Genomic DNA, 16488 nt, shown 5'->3' with positions numbered 1-16488 from the left:
GGGTGTACGTCATGCAAGAAATGTAGGCAGAATTCAACATTATTGTTTCAAATATTTCCTCAAAGGAACACTATTAAATTGGGCTAGTCATTGAGAAAAGCTCAGGTGTTTTGTTGTTTTCAGGTAATTTTTCCGCAAATATCGGTTCTTAAAATAATTCTTAGTTTTTCCTGGTTAAATCGAGTTGTACAGGCTTTATATTTACTATTATGAGCGCACATTTTACTTAAAAGTTCATTCATGTTAACGTGTACATGCTGAGGAATATCCAACAACTAGTGTCAGACGTGTTCCACAGGAAGTCCAGGCATGTCATACTAAAGCTCGGGTCATTTATATGGAGCTAGCTTCAAAATGATATGCATTAATGATATTAAATCTCCTCGAAAGATTCGATTCTGTTTCTAAAAACGTTCTGGGATATAATAACACGTATATCCACCTGCACGCATATGACACGAAAGAAACGCCTAAATTGAAAACTGACATGTGAAGTGAAGTGATAACTATGCAGCGCTGTAAAATTTAAGATTTATCACATTAAAAAATTGGCAACTCGCGTATATATTTTTTAATGTCTGATATAGCCATATAGTGAAACTATTGAAAACCTCTTAGAGGTTGTTAATTAATAATTAATTGTTTAAGTTTGGCGCTCAAAAATATTTGAAACGTGTGTTTGCTGCCGCGCTAATTCGTGACGTCATTTAGTGCTATAGATAATAGAAAAGATAAATGACAGCAGCACAGATAAAATCACTGCTTGAATGCTCTCCGTATGCGCGTTTTATATAGCGTGCGTGAAGTGAGATTTAACGCACAGTAGTAAAAAATAGAATCCCGATAGTAACCAATAGACTTTGATAGTTATTGGAAGGATTTTCTGATATCCAGTCCGTTTTGTAATCGTAACCCGAATCCATTAAATAATGAAAATGCGATATTGTGATGTGATATGTTGTTCCTTTTCCATCTACAAAGCGGCAAAATTAAATATTTGTCTTAAAATTTTAACGGTTTTTCCAAAATCATTTCGCCAATCAAATTGAACATTTAAATGGTCATGTTTCATAGGGTGAAAGTTTTAGAACGTGATTAATTTTACTGGTAAAAATTTTGCACTACTTAAATTATCAATAATAATAAATAATAAACAATAATAACATTAATAATAATAATAATAAAAACGGCAAGAACGAGAAGAAGAACGGCAACAACAACGCAACGGCAGTGACGCACAATAACAATCACAACACAACCATAAACACCACACAGTAATAACGATACAATAACGCAACAACTACACAACAACAATAACAACAACAACAACAACAACAACACACCAACAACAACATGATTGCACCAGAACAACGGCACAACCACAACACAACAACAACACTACAACACAATACAACATCACACAGTAATAACGATACAATAACGCAACAACTACACAACAACAACAACAATAACAACAACAGTACCAACAACAACAGTACCAACAACAACAATAATAACAACAACACCAACAACAACAACAACAACATGATTGCATTAGAACAAAGGCACAACCACAACAACAACACTACAACACAATACAACACGACAACACAACAACAACACGACAACAACACTACAATACAATACAGCACAATACAACACGACAACACAATAACGACGAGTAGAATAATAATAATTGAACATGTCTTTGAAATTAGTCATTAACACGAGCTTAGTAACCAAAGTATCTTTGTTCTATTAAGTATTAGTCTGTATGCAGTCTACTAAAGTGTGACGCTATAAAAGCTATATAAAAATCTAATTAAATATTATTTACTCAATTTACATTTTATTATTTTCTTCCCCATAACTCAACAGGTTATGGGCCCAGATACGTTTACAAATTAAAAACGGACAGTTTAAAAAATTGTGAGTGAAGTAAAAACTATTTTCCCTGTGAAAAACAGTATTTGTGTGTGCGGGTACAATGGAGTCTAAAAGTCGTCGAAATATTCCGCAATTTCATAGCGAACGCTATAGCATCTGGAAATTTCGTCTACGTGCTTTACTTGCGGAAGAAAATGCATTAAAAGTGCTCGATGAAGATCCACCAGAACTGCTTGACGAACAGTGGCAAAAATTCGAACGTTTGGCAAAAAGTGTAATCGTGGAATATCTCGGTGATACAATGCTAGGCTTTGTGAACGAAGGAATAAGTGCTCGTGACATCAGTGAAAAATTCAAATCCAAATCAACAAAAGGCAAATGGGGCAACCAAAAATTTAAATCTCAAAAGAAATTCACACGGCGATATTCCGGTCCACCGCATAGAAAATACAACAAGTCGTCCATTATATGTAACCATTGTGGACGTCCAAACCATATTAAAAGAAACTGTTATTTTTATAAAAAGATGCTCCAAAGACAAGAAAATCAAGAACGAAACAGAACCCTACAAATTGTTCAAACTGAACAAGAAAAGCCCAGTCATAGCTTTGCTTTCATGGTTGGAATTCACAAATCGCAAACACAAAAACCGCTAACCGAAATCACATTTATCCTGGATTCCGGAGCAACGGATCATCTAGTAAATCAATCAGATGTCTTCACAACTGTTACTCCACTGGACAACCCATTAAAAATATCAGTAGCCAAAACTGGTGTTTCAATCACTGCTACATTAAAAGATACTATCAACGTCACCACAAATCTAGGCGTAGCCGGAGTTCTGGACAACGTCCTGTATGCTGCAGAGGTACCTCATAATCTCCTGTCAGTACGTCGTATCCAGGAAGCAGGTATGACTGTCATTTTCAATAAGTCAGGTGAGGTAAGCATTAAAAAAGGCAGGAAACTAATTTTGACTGGTAAGTCTATTAAGAATTTAATTAAAATTAGATTTAAAGCAAACAACCCTTGTGTAAAACAAGTCAATGCAGCTACAAATTCATTAATTGAAAATAATGAACTTTGGCATAAACGTTTAGGCCACATCGGAAAACAAAAATTCTTAGAACTTAAGAAACTAGAAGTAGCACAAGGTAATATTAATTTTAAGAAAATTTTTCCTAGTGAATCTATTTGTGAGGCTTGCATTTATGGTAAACAAGCAAGGCTTCCTTTTCAAAAAGCCAAAGATAAAACTCATATTACAAGACCTTTGTTTATAATACACTCAGATGTATGTGGGCCTATAACACCACCCACTATTGATAATAAAAATTATTTTTTAATTTTTGTTGATGGATATACCCATTATACAGTCACCTATTTGTTGACATATAAGTCAGAAGTACTTAAATTCTTTCAGGACTTTGTTGCAAAAAGTGAGGCACACTTTAATTTGAAAATTGTAAATTTATATTGCGACAATGGGCGCGAATATCTTTCGAATGAATTTAAAAATTTCTGTGTTCAGAAAGGTATAACTTATCACCTAACTGTACCGCATACGCCACAACAAAATGCAGTGGCGGAACGTATGAATCGTTCAATTACCGAAAAGGCACGCGCAATGGTACATGGTGCTGAGTTAGACAAAAGGTTTTGGGGTGAAGCAGTATTAACTGCAACATATTTAATAAATATCACAACAACTAAAGCAATAACCTCAAATAAATTACCTTTTGAACTGTGGCATAACAAAAAGCCCAGGTTAACTGACTTAAAAATTTTTGGTTCCACAGTCTATATTCATAATAAAACCAGAAAGAGTAAATTTGATCAAAAGTCAGTAAAAGGCATAATGGTGGGGTATGCATCAAATGGTTATAAAATATTTGATGTAAATACTAGTAAGTTCATAATAGCACGTGATGTAATTTTTGATGAAGTAAACTTTAAACAGTCAAGGCCACAACTGAACCTTGATGGAACTTTCAATGACCCACCAAATTACAGTTCTGAAATTAATATGCCGAATCCTACTTCTACAGTAGGGAAGTCGCAAGAAAAACTTGCAAAAGTAAAAATACCTGTCACTGGAACAGGGGAATTAAAACCTGTCATTGGAACAGGGGAATTAAAACCTGTGACTACAACAGGGGTACAGATACCTGTCATTGGAACAGGGGAACTAAAACCTGTGAATACAGCAGGGGTACAAATACCTGTCACTGAAACAGGGGAATTTACAATTTTTAATAAAGATAAACATATATCCTCTTCAACTGAACAATCGGGAAATAAAAACGTAAATATTGACTTAAGACGAAGTGAAAGACTTAAAACATTACCAGTCGTATCATATGATGAAACCGAAGAGGATATAAATAACTATCTTATGTGTGCACAATCACTAAATTATAAAATGCCTGAAAGTTATTCTGACATAAAAAACCGAGACGATAGAGAGCAATGGGAAAAAGCAATAAACGATGAAATAAATTCTCTTTTAATAAATAAAACGTGGTCCTTAGTAACTAAACCATTGCATAAAAATATAGTTGACTGTAAGTGGGTGTTTACAATAAAGAATGATATCTTTGGTAATCCAAATAAATACAAAGCTCGGCTCGTTGCTCGAGGATTTAGTCAACAACATTTAGTTGACTATAACGAAACCTTTGCACCCGTAGCTCGCATATCAACATTTAGAATTCTTGTAAGCTTTGCAAACAATTTTAGTTTATTAATCCATCAAATGGATGTTAAGACAGCTTTTCTAAACGGCTTATTAAGAGAAGAAATTTATATGCGAGTACCCGACGGAATAAAAGCAAAGGCAGATCAAGTTTGTAAACTAAACAAATCATTATATGGTTTAAAGCAATCGGCACGATGTTGGTTTGAACGCTTTGACATAGTGTTGAAAGAGCATAATTTTAAAAGCTCTTCAGTCGACCGTTGTTTATATTGTCTAGATAAGGGACATATTAGAGAAAATATTTATGTTCTTTTATATGTGGACGATTTAATAATAGTTACACAAAATAGTGTCACCATGTCCAATTTTAAAACATATTTAATGGATAAATTTCAGATGGTAGATTTATCAGAATTAAAACTTTTTCTTGGTATTAGAATTGAAAGAAACAAAAATCAAATAACACTAGACCAAAGTTCTTTTCTAAAAACCGTTTTAAATAAATTTGGTATGAGTAACTGCAAACCTGTATGTACACCTTTACCTAGTAAATTAAACTATACTGCTTTAAATATGGATGAAACCTGTGATAAACCGTGTAGAAATTTAATTGGTTGTCTAATGTATGCAATGCTATGTACAAGACCAGATTTATGTACAGCAGTCAATTTGTTAAGCAGGTATCAAAATAAAAATAATAAAGAGCTGTGGCAATGCCTGAAACGACTTTTAAGGTATATTAAAGGCTCGCTTGACCTTAGATTAGTGTACAAACGCAGTACGTATAACCATATTGTAATTGGTTTTGTAGACTCTGATTGGGGAAGCAATGAAATTGATCGAAAAAGCACAACTGGTTACATTTTTCAATTATTTGAAACTAATACAGTGTGTTGGAATACAAAGCGACAAAAATCAGTTGCAGCTTCATCTACTGAAGCTGAATACATGGCACTCTTTGAAAGTGTGCGAGAAGCTTTGTGGCTAAACTCACTTTTAAGTGATATTAAAATAAACCTCTCAGAGCCTATAACCATTTATGAAGATAATAACGGTTGTATATCTATTGCTAACAATCCAACATGTCATAAGCGTTCAAAACACATTGATATAAAATATCATTTTGCTAGAGAGCAGGTTGAACAAAAGAAAGTAAAACTTGTTTATGTTCCTACAGGTCAGCAATTGGCAGATACTTTTACGAAACAACTTCCGTCTCCAAAGTTCCTTGAATTTCGAACTCAAATGGGCTTGGAACAAGTTTTGGAGTCCCTGGTCTGATTGGGTTTTTGAGGGGGTTTTTCCCAATCCATGCAACAAATGTTGGACCAGAACTTAGGCACCTCTCCCCCGAGTTCCACGTACATATTTTACCTTCACGTGTGGACAAGAACACTTACGACAGTGTCGACCAATTTTTTTTGAGTGGGCGTATTGGATAAACGCAAAATAAAATAAGTCGAACACTCTGTATACTAAGCTCGTGTTAATGGTGTTTATAGTCCTAAGTTAAACTTACTCCAGCGAAGCCGACGCTGTGGCTAAATACGCTGATCAGCAGAAATGCTTATATAAAAACCAAAGTATCTTTGTTCTATTAAGTATTAGTCTGTATGCAGTCTACTAAAGTGTGACGCTATAAAAGCTATATAAAAATCTAATTAAATATTATTTACTCAATTTACATTTTATTATTTTCTTCCCCATAACTCAACATTAGTTCCCGACTTTTTTTTAGGCACGTGTTTATGTGGCAGTCAACAGCATTTTATATTGTTTGAACACAGATTTAGCCTATGTCTGCTACTACAAAGTGTATTGCCGCTTGCCAGCACAGTATAGATTGTAAGTCTTTCCGAAGTCAGTTGAACATGTATAAAAACGCCTAGCAATAAAATTTAATGAGTTTCATGGGCGTCCCTAAAAAAGTTTTCTGCTAAAGGTAATTAATAATAAAAATTTGTATACAATGTTCAGAAAATTTCTATTATATGTTCGTCATGTGATCGATATTTTTAAATTTTTGTTTTCGCTTCCCCTTTACGCATCTGTAACACCTTGTTTAATAACACGAAAAATTGTGGTAGAAAATTTAGTTAATATGCGAATTCTATTTATAATTTCATTATCTGGTTTTTCATTTTCTTCCTTTTTTAAACAATCGTAAATATTTAAAGTGAGACGCTAACATAGAACAGGTAAATTTTGTTTTGTTCCGTTTCAAAAGGTCCCCAAAATGTCATGTTGTAATAATATTAGTAAACAAAATATCCCTTTTATTTCACCCTTTCGCAATTGTAATATGAATGATTAATAGAAGGTGCCTATTATAAATTAAAATTACTTGAATCACACCAAATTCCGCATTGCTAGGCAATTTGTCGACAACTGAAATTTATGGCTGTGTTTGTTTGCCGTTTGCCCGCGCGCGCATTCTTCAACTGGACGACCAGACCTGTGTATAGATATGGCTAAATAAATATGGGAACAAGTTTTTCGATGTCGAGTTGTTGCGTAGCAACCGAACCTGGTACATACCGCCAAACTCTTTGGTCTTCAATTGAGATCGGAAAGACTATACTACTGTTCATTTATTTGATTGTCGTCACAAAGTTTCCAATGCCTATTCAAAATACCAATCAATCGCGGAAGGCAATCGATAAAATAATGTTTTTTCTCGAAAAGTAGTTAATAATTCCCGATTGTTTTTTATTCTAAAATTGTTTGTCTGTCTCGGACGTGCAGTTCGTTTGAATTATTAATAATAATAATACGTAAAGGACAAGGTCAACATAATAACTGAATACTGAGGTACGTCGCATTTTTATTGACAAACACTATCATTATAAAATAGATTAGTAAGTCCACAGAAGTACTTAATTTTTTACAACTCGAGAAAATGTCAGTCGATGGTTTACTTTCGTCAGACATATTTGCTCGTACATGTTTGAAGAAGGAAGTGTCAGTATTAATAAACAGATTAAATGAATTTAATGTTCTATTAAAAGCCGCAACTGATTGAAAAACTTTTAATAAATTGTTTAATAGTTCCAACAAGGCGATTCATCAAAACAACGTTAGGTTTGATTGGATTTTAATTTTTAATCGAAACTGTTACTATTTTCTTTAGGTCTTAGTTAAATATACAGGGTGTTCCTCAAGGAAGGGCACATATTGTTCAGGTAAAAATAAGCAAATACAAACCCTGGTTCAGAAATGCGCTGTATTCGAGTTATAAGGTTCAAATTATAGTTAATTATTATTTTTTCCAAATAAGCTATAATTTGAAATATATGCTGTAACCTTTTTTAGCAGTAAGCTTCCTGTAAATAATGAGGTATAATTGACACAGGATACTCTCCTAACTGATTTATTTAATTAACATTAACTCCTATATGGAATGAAATTAAATAAAATTTATTTCTTTTGCACAGATAAGAAAAGTAAGGACGTTTAAAAAATTCTGTGAAATGAGATACTTTAGTACCTATATATCCATGTGTGGTACCGCCATATTATACTGAAGACACGTTGAGAAAATCATGAGGACGTACTTTCTCCTGGAGTTTTTAAACAAACGGTGAAGTGTGAATTTCCGCCATAAGACTTGCAAATTTAAGAATTTCTTCCTGTTTCACCAAAGCATACTTCCTAGATTTCAATTTATTTCTCATAAAAAAATTAGTCATTTAACTAAAATGAAGTTTTTGTTGTTAAGCTGTTAACAATAATAGCCGCGTTAAAATCTAATTAGTACCAAATGATTTTCATTTGTTTAATTTTAATTGCTATGAATTTGTCACAAAATGTGTTTCATGTCTAGGAAGTCCTAATAAATAAAAGATCATTTAATTTTATAAAAGGCCTATATTTTTTAAATTCCAATGCCGTATGAATTAGTGACTAAAGGATGCCTTAAGCGAATGCACATCCTGTTTGTGACAGTCTAATACTTTTACCATATCATTTCTTTAACTTTTAGGCTAAGGAATAAAATGATTTTGTAGTTTTCCTTCACTGTTCGAGAAAATTTGATAAATATCATTCGCAATAATGAAGATAAATCACTATAAACTCAGGTTATATTTATTATTTATGGAATAAAATTTCCGGATAAGATCTAGGCCAGCCTTGAAGAACGTGGCCAGGTATATTAGTTTCGGTCTATAATTGCAATAAGAAAGCAGAATGATTTATTCTTCTGTGTTTGTAGTATCAATGTCGTCTGTTCTTACATTTTAGGAGTCAACGTTATTATCCAAGGTTTTTAATACTTTTATTAACATGACAGTTGGGTTGTTTGAAATCGAATGTTTATTTTGAAACTTATGCATTTTTTTTACGGAAAATTACCAATTATAGAACTTACTTGTGGAAAACGTGTTGCTTTGTTTTAAATTTGCTTGATTAAGTACTTTGTGACTAAATATATGAATTTTCAGGTTTTACACACGAGAATTGAACCCGAACATGTTATGAAAAAAAGAAACATCGACCAGTCTTTGCGAATTTTGCTGTACTACGACCAAAGTGTGTATAGGTAAGTCTACGTTTCTATAATTCAATAAACATATATACAGGGCGTCCGGAAATCATGACCAAAAACTTTATAGGATAATTCTATTCGTCAAAATAATACTACTAAGTTCCTAAAACGCATTAAGGCTTACGGCAAAACACGTGATCAAGTCGGTCTAAAACCTGATATTTTGGAAAGTGAGGTTAAAATTTCTTCGGGACATCCCCCTCGACTCTCCCGCTTCGTGGTCCCGATTGGAAAGTGTGGTGAATTTTCGAAACTAAAATATTCGCGCAGAAGGCACCTGTCTTAGGGCGTTTTCACATTTACCGACACCGACACCGGCACGACATCAGCACAGCACCGATACCGACACTCAAGGCTAACTCAAGGTAACTTTGTTATTTTAAATGGAACACTCTGTATATTATTGCGTTTTTTAATTTGGTTAATATTAGGTAGAGTTTATTAAATTTACATGGTGTTTAAAACTTACCGTTTTCGAGATAATAAGTTGTTTTTGAAAAAAAACACGATTTCAGCTCTCTAAATGAGGCTAGACAGCTACAGAGTTACAGAAGAATCCCTCTTAGGTGGAACACCCTGTATGCAACGACACGACACACGTAGTTGCCGTGTTCCGTTTATATCCATCCTCCAAATACTGATATATTTTCAGCCAACTTTTGTGCCGAAGAATTTTGTTTTTATTATTTTCATTGGTTTTATCCCAAATACAAGGCTTCCACTAATTCAATTATTGTTACTATATCGTATTTCAAACCGACTATTTTTGTTAGTTTTAACAAAAATCGAATAAAAATATTTAAAAAATCGGCGACGACGCGAGTGAAGATGCTCGGCGACACGTCGTTACCTGTCACGACACGTTACCGATATCTCGGCAAGTGTGAAAACATGACCATTTATTTATATGTGATTACGTGTCGGCCAGTGTGAAAACGGCCTTAGTATTAAGATCTCCTGTCTTTGCCACTTCCACAGCGGCCTGCCTTTTTGATCTTCACTAGATCCGACTTTTACAATATATGCATACAGTGTATGCTCAATAACTATTCGTTGGAACACGATAAAAGATTGCTGGTCTTGATCGCGACGACAGAGTTTTGGAAAGGGAGATGAAAATAAGGAGTTTGGTCGGACATGTCTTAGTGAAGTTACATATTTTTTGTTCATGGTTTCCGAACACCCTGTGTAATCAAGGTTTCTTCGATAAAAGCATCATCCTGTACATGACGTTCAAAGAATTACATAACAATATTCCCGGAATGTTCAGCATAGCATATTAAACACACTTTATCGGCGACGCCAAAAGCTTTGTTGAATTGAATAACATAAAATTAACAACCTCTGTACCAAAGGTTGGTTTAGTAAATACCTAACTTAATTTCGACGACACCGCGGTGTGATACCACGCATAGAGAATATATAATATCACATGCCTAATATACAGGGTGATTCAGAATTTATCCACAAAAAAAAATCTGGATGTACAGGGACCTTTATAAATACAGTTTTGTAAAGAAAAAATCAAAAAGGGCAGTTCGAAAATGATTTAAAAATACACTTCTGCACGGCACTGGAAATTGGTCCACTGTAAAACCTGACCTCGCACAATGCGACCGGCATGGCCGTGTGATAAAAACGGACAAAAACTTCCGCAAGGAAAGAAATATGCAAATAGAATTTTATAGCAAATTCAACTGCTTTTGCCTTTATTAATTAACAAAATTAATTTGTGTTTTTAAATAATAAAATCATTTGACATACCCGATGTTACAACAATTGTTCAAAATTTTATCCACCAACGTGTAAACACATTTGGGTCTGTCTTACTCAGTTTCTACGAACTAACACAATTGTTGTCTTGCTTCACCATAACACAAATGCTTCGCCATAAATTAAAATGATATCCATCAACTCCGAATTGCTATGCATGCAAACCATTTTTGACACTAACTACCCATTTTTGACACTAACCACTAAAAAACTATTGTAAACACCACGGATAACAGGTAAATACTATCGCAACGACGATTGAATAATCCGATTACAATGGCGCTAGAGACTACAGTTGTCCAGCTATGTAGTGGTTGAATGTACTATAACTTCAATAATTTTTTTCTCGGAAACTATAAGGATTTTACAAAAAATTTTTTTACGATGTCGACTCCATTTCTCATGCCGCATCTATTTCCATTTTTTTTTGGATAAGTTGTGAATCACCCTGTAGACATAGCAAACCCTGCATTATTTTACATTCATACGAGTACAGGATTCCCACTGCATCGGAAATCATGGAAGCCGGGGAAGTTTAAAACTATTAATGTTGGGAAAATTTATTACACTTAGTAACAAATAACTTTAGGAAAAGAATACGATACTTCAAATATCGGTTGAATTTTATCAAAAGATTAAATACATAAAATAATAGTTCAGCACGGATAAAATGAAATATAAAAAAAGCTTTAGTGCAGGAAGCCGATGCTCCTTACGTATGCGTGTGGCCTGTTTCTAGTGTTATGAATTGACACACGACCAACATTATTATATCCTCGTAACTACGATACAATAATTATACGGTTTCCCTTATTTTATCGACAGGAATGTGAACCTTGTTGACTATAAACGCCACACCCTGTATGTACACGCACTTTATATTTTATATTCAATCTTCTCAAACGTTGACTCGTGGAGGATAAATGTCAAAGTGCATCAATTTCACATTCGTGTGCCTTTAACCTTCTAAACTTTAAACCTCAAGAGTTTTTTTCTCATTGATAAGGTTTCTTAAAAGCCTTGCTACAATTTGAAAGCGTCGAAACCGACACCATTTAATTGGATTACTTTGACTTATAAAATAAATAAATTGGTAGTCGTAGAAGCTAGAAGCATGCAGGATAAGTACCTAATTTAATTGCCTTTATTTAGCCAATAATTTGTTTACCTATTACAGGAAGTACGGTGAATCTATTTTATCTCAGCGTTCCTAGATAATTATTTAATAATAACAGCTCATCGGAACATTCATTGGCGAGTGCTCTGAAAGAACGTGGTCATGTTCTTGTAGTTGTATCTAACGGTTTTGCTTTACCTTCGATATTCTTTTTACTGCGAGATGAAGCTCAGTTCAACAAAGAAGTTTTTCATGCACGCATATACACAGCTTCTTCAGTAGGTACTTGCAGAAGTTTCTGAAAGTTATTCCTGAGGTTATTCTATTTATATTTTTGCCTGAAAAAAGTATATCTATTTTTTCGACTGTGTTTCAAATTCACAAAAAATTAAAGAGCTTTTAAATTCGATAGTTTTATAAATATATATGTATAAGTAGAACATAAATAGAGCTCAAAATAATTAAAAAAAAACCTTAAATGTGCTCATATTTAGAAACCTTACCTCAAAATTACAGATCCAATTTCTACACTGCACATATACTGGGTGTAACTAAAATGTATTAATCTAATTTAAAACAAGACTAAATTCTCACCAGATGAAGTCTTGCATGCTTTTTGCACACCTTCTTTCTTGTAACTAATGGAATTGTGAGAAACAACTAATTATTGATCGAATTAAATGGAGGTATTTAGTGTATTAGATGAACAAGGCAGGAATTAAAAATTATAGATAGTATAGTCTTTCCGATGTCATTTGAACATGTATAAAAACGCCTATCAATACAATTTAATAAACGTCCCTAAAAAAGTTTCCTGCTAAATGTAAAAAATTATAATAATTTGTATATAATCTGTAGAAAATTCTATTATATGTATGTTCATTTGGCCAACAACAAAATTATGTTAAAACTTCGTAATAATATAGCACCATTCGTGTATTTTTGAAAAAGTAAATAAGGTTATGTTATGCTTCTGAAGTATGGAGTGAAGTTACAGAATGTATAATTTTAACTTTAATCAACCCGCTTAAAATTCAGACACAAAATTGCATTTTCATGAAAGTATTTAATACAGTGTTTACTGAAGTTGTTTACTAGCAAATTGTTTGATAACCACTCTTATAAAGTGAGGGTAATTGAATAAAAGTAAATTCTCATAGTTATAAAATTCTCTATTTTTTGGCGAATTTCGCTTTTTTGGACATAATATGTAAAAATGTAACTCGAGAGAAGTAACGCCAAGTTCGCAAATTGCAAACAATAACAATATTACTGACTTTTCTCGGTTACATGGTAATCTACTAATTTTACACAAACTTTTAAATGCTCTAGATTTGTTCAACGAAACTCCTCCCTCGAAAGTTAAGATTCCCCCCCCACGCATATTTTCACGTGAAATTCCATTCAAATAACAATCATATTGTATTTTAGGCACTAGTGTTGCAAATTGTGGAAAGTACATTTTTTCCACACATCAAATTTGAGATTTCCGTTACATTATAGCTAAATTTATATATGAGTAGTCTAATTTCAATATCGGTAAAATCCATTTCATTATAATTTACATAAAACGCAAAAAAGCGATTACGCAGCTTCCGAGGCTATTTGTGGTTTGGATTAGTTTGTATTATATGGGAGACATGACGGGAAAATCGACAAAAAGCTTTAAGCAATCACAAATACGTCGTTTCATTTAAATTTCAAATTTAAATGTGACGAGCTCACTTGGAAACTAAAATGTGGATACGGCTAGTTTGGAAATTAAATGCACTGGATTTTACTGATTTTGACACAATATAATTTAATATAAACGATATTAAATTAATTTTCTAAATTTTATTATACAAAATAAGTTTACTTTGCATAAAATTGTCAGTTAATTAAATTATTAAATCGGATATTCCTGGCTCATAGCTTTTTTTTGGTTTTCAACCGTTTCCATGTTTCGCTTGAAAAAACTATATAAATATGTATAAACTAAATTCGGCTTGATTTGTTGGAAAATTATGGACGTTGCAGACACGTTGTATTTGTCAATAAGGCTTGTGTTTGGCTTACACGGAGCAGAGCTGGGTAATTCCTGGTGAAAAAGTAATTAGCAATTACAATTCCCTTTTTTTTCCTGTAATTGTAATTGTATTTAAGTACTTTTTTTATTAAAGTAATTTGGAATTGTAATTGCAGCAAAATTGTTATAGGAATTGTAATTTGTAATTATATTAATTGAACTACCGAATTACATATTACTTCTATAAGTACAAATACTTTTTCCAATTACAATTTCTTTTTCTAATAGTTATAATTACTTTTAAGATCATGCGTATTGCGTAATTGCGTACAGACTTGCAGACTTCTATTATTTCATTTGAGGAAAAAAGTGATTTGGTGAATTAACCTCAGAATTAATAGAGTACATTTTATTTTATTATAATTATTATTAATTTAGAAAATATACGAAGTAAAAATATGTTGTCTATAGCATCAAGTTTTATAAAAATATATATTATGTATCTATGTGTTACTGCTCTTATTTNAATTCACACCGCGATATTCCGGTCCACCGCATAGAAAATACAACAAGTCGTCCATTATATGTAACCATTGTGGACGTCCAAACCATATTAAAAGAAACTGTTATTTTTATAAAAAGATGCTCCAAAGACAAGAAAATCAAGAACGAAACAGAACCCTACAAATTGTTCAAACTGAACAAGAAAAGCCCAGTCATAGCTTTGCTTTCATGGTTGGAATTCACAAATCGCAAACACAAAAACCGCTAACCGAAATCACATTTATCCTGGATTCCGGAGCAACGGATCATCTAGTAAATCAATCAGATGTCTTCACAACTGTTACTCCACTGGACAACCCATTAAAAATATCAGTAGCCAAAACTGGTGTTTCAATCACTGCTACATTAAAAGATACTATCAATGTAACCACAAATCTAGGCGTAGCCGGAGTTCTGGACAACGTCCTGTATGCTGCAGAGGTACCTCATAATCTCCTGTCAGTACGTCGTATCCAGGAAGCAGGTATGACTGTGATTTTCAGTAAGTCAGGTGGGGTAAGCATTAAAAAAGGCAGGAAACTAATTTTGACTGGTAAGTCTATTAAGAATTTAATTAAAATTAGATTTAAAGCAAACAACCCTTGTGTAAAACAAGTCAATGCAGCTACAAATTCATTAATTGAAAATAATGAACTTTGGCATAAACGTTTAGGCCACATCGGAAAACAAAAATTCTTAGAACTTAAGAAACTAGAAGTAGCACAAGGTAATATTAATTTTAAGAAAATTTTTCCTAGTGAATCTATTTGTGAGGCTTGCATTTATGGTAAAGAAGCAAGGCTTGCTTTTCAAAAAGCCAAAGATAAAACTCATATTACAAGACCTTTGTTTATAATAAACTCAGATGTATGTGGGCCTATAAAGCCACCCACTATTGATAATAAAAATTATTTTTTAATTTTTTGTTGATGGATATACCCATTATACAGTCACCTATTTGTTGACATATAAGTCAGAAGTACTTAAATTCTTTCAGGACTTTGTTGCAAAAAGTGAGGCACACTTTAATTTGAAAATTGTAAATTTATATTGCGACAATGGGCGCGAATATCTTTCGAATGAATTTAAAAATTTCTGTGTTCAGAAAGGTATAACTTACCACCTAACTGTACCACATACGCCACAACAAAATGCAGTGGCGGAACGTATGAATCGTTCAATTACCGAAAAGGCACGCGCAATGGTACATGGTGCTGAGTTAGACAAAAGGTTTTGGGGTGAAGCAGTATTAACTGCAACATATTTAATAAATATCACAACAACTAAAGCAATAACCTCAAATAAATTACCTTTTGAACTGTGGCATAACAAAAAGCCCAGGTTAACTGACTTAAAAATTTTTGGTTCCACAGTCTATATTCATAATAAAACCAGAAAGAGTAAATTTGATCAAAAGTCAGTAAAAGGCATAATGGTGGGGTATGCATCAAATGGTTATAAAATATTTGATGTAAATACTAGTAAGTTCATAATAGCACGTGATGTAATTTTTGATGAAGTAAACTTTAAACAGTCAAGGCCACAACTGAACCTTGATGGAACTTTCAATGACCCACCAAATTACAGTTCTGAAATTAATATGCCGAATCCTACTTCTACAGTAGGGAAGTCGCAAGAAAAACTTGCAAAAGTAAAAATACCTGTCACTGGAACAGGGGAATTAAAACCTGTCATTGGAACAGGGGAATTAAAACCTGTGACTACAACAGGGGTACAGATACCTGTCATTGGAACAGGGGAACTAAAACCTGTGAATACAGCAGGGGTACAAATACCTGTCACTGAAACAGGGGAATTTACAATTTTTAATAAAGATAAACATATATCCTCTTCAACTGAACAATCGGGAAATAAAAACGTAAATATTGACTTAAGACGAAGTGAAAGACTTAAAA

The 16488-nt window shown here is 33.1% G+C and overlaps 1 protein-coding gene across 1 annotated transcript in view; it reads left to right on the top strand.

The window, feature by feature from the left end:
- The window catches only part of LOC108906290 (leishmanolysin-like peptidase), an 81723-nt gene that overhangs the window by 27193 nt on the left and 38042 nt on the right, over positions 1–16488 (top strand). The window contains exon 2 of the mRNA XM_023454107.1: positions 9028–9125. Within this exon, the coding sequence (XP_023309875.1) occupies positions 9028–9125 (98 nt within the window). The remainder of the gene's footprint in view (positions 1–9027; positions 9126–16488) is intronic.

This window comes from Anoplophora glabripennis, unplaced genomic scaffold (assembly GCF_000390285.2).
Source record: "Anoplophora glabripennis isolate ALB-LARVAE unplaced genomic scaffold, Agla_2.0 scaffold32, whole genome shotgun sequence".
In the NCBI taxonomy this organism is placed as follows: domain Eukaryota; kingdom Metazoa; phylum Arthropoda; class Insecta; order Coleoptera; family Cerambycidae; genus Anoplophora; species Anoplophora glabripennis.
This window is presented reverse-complemented; position numbering and strand designations above follow the sequence as displayed.